The sequence below is a fragment of the Hippocampus comes genome, unplaced genomic scaffold (assembly GCF_001891065.2).
Source record: "Hippocampus comes isolate QL1 unplaced genomic scaffold, H_comes_QL1_v1.1 scaffold451, whole genome shotgun sequence".
NCBI classification, from domain to species: Eukaryota; Metazoa; Chordata; class Actinopteri; order Syngnathiformes; family Syngnathidae; genus Hippocampus; species Hippocampus comes.
This window is the reverse complement of record NW_017806218.1, coordinates 5887-10928: the sequence shown is the minus strand read 5'-3', so window position 1 is coordinate 10928 and position 5042 is coordinate 5887. Positions and strand designations below refer to the sequence as shown.

The 5042-nt window shown below is 44.6% G+C and overlaps 1 protein-coding gene across 1 annotated transcript in view; it reads right to left on the bottom strand.

Annotated features, from left to right (window-relative positions):
- The window catches only part of LOC109506900 (zinc finger protein OZF-like), a gene marked incomplete at its 5' end in the record, with an annotated part of 35689 nt that extends 30927 nt beyond the window's left edge, over positions 1-4762 (bottom strand). Inside the window, 2 exons of the mRNA XM_019855921.1 lie at positions 4039-4246; positions 4517-4762. Coding sequence (XP_019711480.1) covers positions 4039-4246; positions 4517-4762 — 454 coding nt within the window. The remainder of the gene's footprint in view (positions 1-4038; positions 4247-4516) is intronic.
- Positions 4763-5042: the final 280 nt, after the last annotated feature.

Below are 5042 nucleotides of genomic sequence, written 5' to 3'. Positions count from 1 at the left end.
TTTATTGTTTCACCGTCGTCCTGCATTCATGCGTCACAAATTCGCGTGTCTCTCGTCGTAACACAAGGCAATTGGCTAGCTGTTGCTGCTCCCTAGCGGTATGGGAGGGTACTACATGATTACTTTCTGGGCGAAAGACCACACAGGCATAAAAATTGGATATTTTCCCGCGGCACACCTGACAATGTCTCGCGCCAGTGTGCCGCGGCACACCGGTTGAAAAACACTGCTGTAGAGCAGGGGTGCCCAACCTTTTGTGACCGAAGATCTACTTTTCGTTCAACAAATTTAACCGCGATCGACCTGCGCATACACAACACACAGACTTATGCCTACCTATCGTCATCAAGATCTGACGCGGAGGCATGGGATGCACTTTTTCATGCTTTTCACAGTCCTCCAGATCCTCTTTGCCAGTACACTCGGTGAATTGTACATGAATCGCCATTTTTTTAAATTTTTGTTGTTGTTTGCAACAGCCCCCTGCCTAATATCCCGCCTTGGTGATAGAAATGAGCATCGCAGGCTGTGACGCAAATCTTCGTTGACAGAAATGTTGAAATGTAATATTTATTCGACACATATTTACAGCATTGGGAAACGTTAGGAATGTTTGTGTCGTGTTTTTACTCCACCAGAAACCACATTTAAAACAAAAAAATTATTTTCCCTCCCACACCGTTTTACATTTTCAAAAATTTTTTATAGAGATCCAGGGAGCTACTAGATGGCGCTAAAGAGCCGCATGCGGCTCTGGAGCCGCATGTTGCCGACCCCTGACCTAAGGTAACAATGCTGACTTCTCCCCTGAACAGGGTGACAATCTCTCCGATTGAGGTAATTTCCAAACGTCTACCACCACCAATGTGGCGGGTAGTTCTTGGATCTCAGACGGTTGCCACACAAAATTACCTGTTCGGATGAGGTAGCGAACCTCCACTCACACAATTACACAGTCATTGTTAAAGCATGTTTTATTTGAGTATATTTAACATTGATATTGTTCTACATAAATGCGGAGTTTAAGTTCGTACAGGACACCGCCGCCCTCAACAGTTTTAAAGACTCGACTGTCTATCTACCTGATAGGGACTAGTATGGCTCAGGGCTTGAAGCAGCTTTAAAGACCACTCAGTATGACCCGGCGCGCAAACACTTTTTGGTTTGTGCACAAAAAGTGAACTTGCATTCACCCTTTGAAGAGTTCCTCACCTACCAAGAGCAGTCCCCTCTCTCCTCCGGCTTCGCGTCAACCCTCAGCCCCCAGACAAGGAGCCGAAACCCAGTCCCGAAAAGGGTGTTTCAGCCGTGGCCAATGTCTTCCTGGCCGTCCACTCATCTTCTGGAGGCATCAGGTATATTGCAATCCCGGACGAGCCCCCAAAAATGTCAGGTCCATCAATTTGACATATAGAAATAAAACACAAGGAGGAGACAGGAGACTCAATTCTGGTACCAGGGGGGAACGAGGAGAAGCGTTCGGTTTCAGTTCTCTGCACGTCACCCAAGGATCTCCCCACTCACCCCCTCATTTATTGGGAATCTACTACATAGGTGTGTCCAACCTAAAGGGTGGGGGCAGTTGATGACACACTGAACTTGTTTGACTATATGTGTGTATCTGAGTGTAAATTACATACATGTGCGCAATTGTTACAAAAACATCAAGTTGCAGCTGGCGTTGAAAGCGTCGTCCACCTTGCTCCTGTTTAGTCTTAATACTTATCATGTGTCCCTCAACTGCCGCACAATGCACTATGCATTAAGCAATGTGAGTCTGTATGAATTAAAAGCATTATATCTTTATTAAAAGCATAAGCGTTCTTCATTGCCAGCATAATCAATTTATCATTAATCGCTCGTGAAAACTCGACGATAAGGTATCTGACCGCCCCTAAATTTTTCTCAACGGATTTAGACGATTCACAAAAATGATCAATTTAAGAAATAAAAAAGCCGGATTTCCGCGGATCCGCGGAAAATTGCCATGTATGTACCAACTAACGTGTTATATTGTTACTATAACCGTTTTTAACATTGAAGAATGACGTTATAACAGCTTGAATTGGAATCTAATGAACACAAAGAAAACAGTATTTTATCATCTTTCATATTTATTGTTTCACCGTCGTCCTGCATTCATGCGTCACAAATCCGCGTGTCTCTCGTCGTAACACAAGGCAATTGGCTAGCTGTTGCTGCTCCCTAGCGGTATGGGAGGGTACTACATGATTACTTTCTGGGCGAAAGACCACACAGGCATAAAAATTGGATATTTTCCCGCGGCACACCTGACAATGTCTCGCGCCAGTGTGCCGCGGCACACCGGTTGAAAAACACTGCTGTAGAGCAGGGGTGCCCAACCTTTTGTGACCGAAGATCTACTTTTCGTTCAACAAATTTAACCGCGATCGACCTGCGCATACACAACACACAGACTTATGCCTACCTACCGTCATCAAGATCCGACGCGGATGCAGGGGATGCACTTTTTCATGCTTTTCACAGTCCTCCAGATCCTCTTTGCCAGTACACTCGGTGAATTGTACATGAATCGCCATTTTTTAAATTTTTGTTGTTGTTGTTTGCACCAGCCCCCTGCCTAATATCCCGCCTTGGTGATAGAAATGAGCGTCGCAGGCTGTGACGCAAATCTTCGTTGACAGAAATGTTGAAATGTAATATTTACTCGACACATATTTACAGCATTGGGAAACGTTAGGAATGTTTGTGTCGTATTTCTACTCCACCAGAAACCATATTTAAAACAAAAAAATTATTTTCCCTCCCACATAATTTTCAAAATTTTTTTATAGAGATCCAGGGAGCTACTAGATGGCGCTAAAGAGCCGCATGCGGCTCTGGAGCCGCATGTTGCCGACCCCTGACCTAAGGTAACAATGCTGACTTCTCCCCTGAACAGGGTGACAATCTCTCCGATTGAGGTAATTTCCAACCGTCTACCACCACCAACGTGGCGGGTAGTTCTTGGATCTCAGACGGTTGCCACACAAAATTACCTGTTCGGATGAGGTAGCGAACCTCCACTCACACAATTACACAGTCATTGTTAAAGCATGTTTTATTTGAGTATATTTAACATTGATATTGTTCTACATAAATGCGGAGTTTAAGTACCGACAGGACACCGCTGCCCTCAACAGTTTTAAAGACTCGACTGTCGATCTACCTGATAGGGACTAGTATGGCTCAGGGCTTGAAGCAGCTTTAAAGACCACTCAGTATGACCCGGCGCGCAAACACTTTTTGGTTTGTGCACAAAAAGTGAACTTGCATTCACCCTTTGAAGAGTTCCTCACCTACCAAGAGCAGTCCCCTCTCTCCTCCGGCTTCGCGTCAACCCTCAGCCCCCAGACAAGGAGCCGAAACCCAGTCCCGAAAAGGGTGTTTCAGCCGTGGCCAATGTCTTCCTGGCCGTCCACTCATCTTCTGGAGGCATCAGGTATATTGCAATCCCGGACGAGCCCCCAAAAATGTCAGGTCCATCAATTTGACATATAGAAATAAAACACAAGGAGGAGACAGGAGACTCAATTCTGGTACCAGGGGGGAACGAGGAGAAGCGTTCGGTTTCAGTTCTCTGCACGTCACCCAAGGATCTCCCCACTCACCCCCTCATTTATTGGGAATCTACTACATAGGTGTGTCCAACCTAAAGGGTGGGGGCAGTTGAAGACACACTGAACTTGTTTGACTATATGTGTGTATCTGAGTGTAAATTACATACATGTGCGCAATTGTTACAAAAACATCAAGTTGCAGCTGGCGTTGAAAGCGTCGTCCACCTTGCTCCTGTTTAGTCTTAATACTTATCATGTGTCCCTCAACTGCCGCACAATGCACTATGCATTAAGCAATGTGAGTCTGTATGAATTAAAAGCATTATATCTTTATTAAAAGCATAAGCGTTCTTCATTGCCAGCATAATCAATTTATCATTAATCCTATGCAAATGTATCATAACTAAAAACAATCAACCTAACAAAAGGTTTCTCAGCAGAGTGGGTTATTTTGTGCGTTTGTAAGTTTCCCTTCTGAGAGAATCTTTGGCCACAAACTGAGCACGAAAAAGGTTTCTCACCAGTGTGGGTTCTTATGTGCATTTGTAAGTTTCCCTTCTGAGAGAATTTTTGGCCACAATCTGAACAGGCAAAAGGTTTCTCGCCAGTGTGGGTTCTTGTGTGTAATTTGAAGGTTCCCCTATGAGAGAATCTTTGGCCACAAACTGAGCACAAAAAAGGTTTCTCACCAGTGTGGGTCCTTACGTGCCTTTTTAAGTGTCCCTTCCGAGAGAATTTCCGGCCGCAGTCGGAACAGGTGAACGGTTTCTCACCATTATCATCAGCGGTTGACGATGTGTTGTCTCTATCTGAGAGTGGAGCTAAGAGGCTATCTGCTTTTGGTTGTCCACAGTGGTTTCCAACACCTTGTGTTGTCATGTGTTGACATGAGCTGCTGCTTGGAGGCTCCGCATCTCTGTCCGCTTCATTTATACTCTTCAGAGCGACACCAGTCGATTGCAACTTGCAGATCCCCTTCTCCTCCTCCTCTTCTTTGACGTCGGGAGGCTCATCCACCTTCACTTTCGTGCAAGGGTACTCTAGCCCCTCCTCTTTCTGAATGTAAGGGGCCTGCTGCTCTTCTTCCTCTTTCAAGTGGGGTACCTCGTTGTTCTCCTCTTCCTCTTGAATGTGAGAAGTCTCTGCATCCAACCGCTCAGGACAAGCATCTTCGCTGATGTCTGAAAGACACGAGAAGGTAAACAAACACACATGGAATTATGGTTGATAATTACAATGAAGGTTACAAGGAGAGCCAGATGAGTTCAAATTACTACTTGCTAAGTGACATTCGCAGAATCATTTACTTGTGGTGGATTTTTATTTTTATCCCTAGTGGTGATTTTTTAAAATGAATTATTTTTGTTTTATCCATGGTTATTTTTGGACTCATACAGAGTCTGACATTGCACATTTTTGATTGGTGGAAAAGTCAAAAACGGTCCTGGCTTCGAATATTCA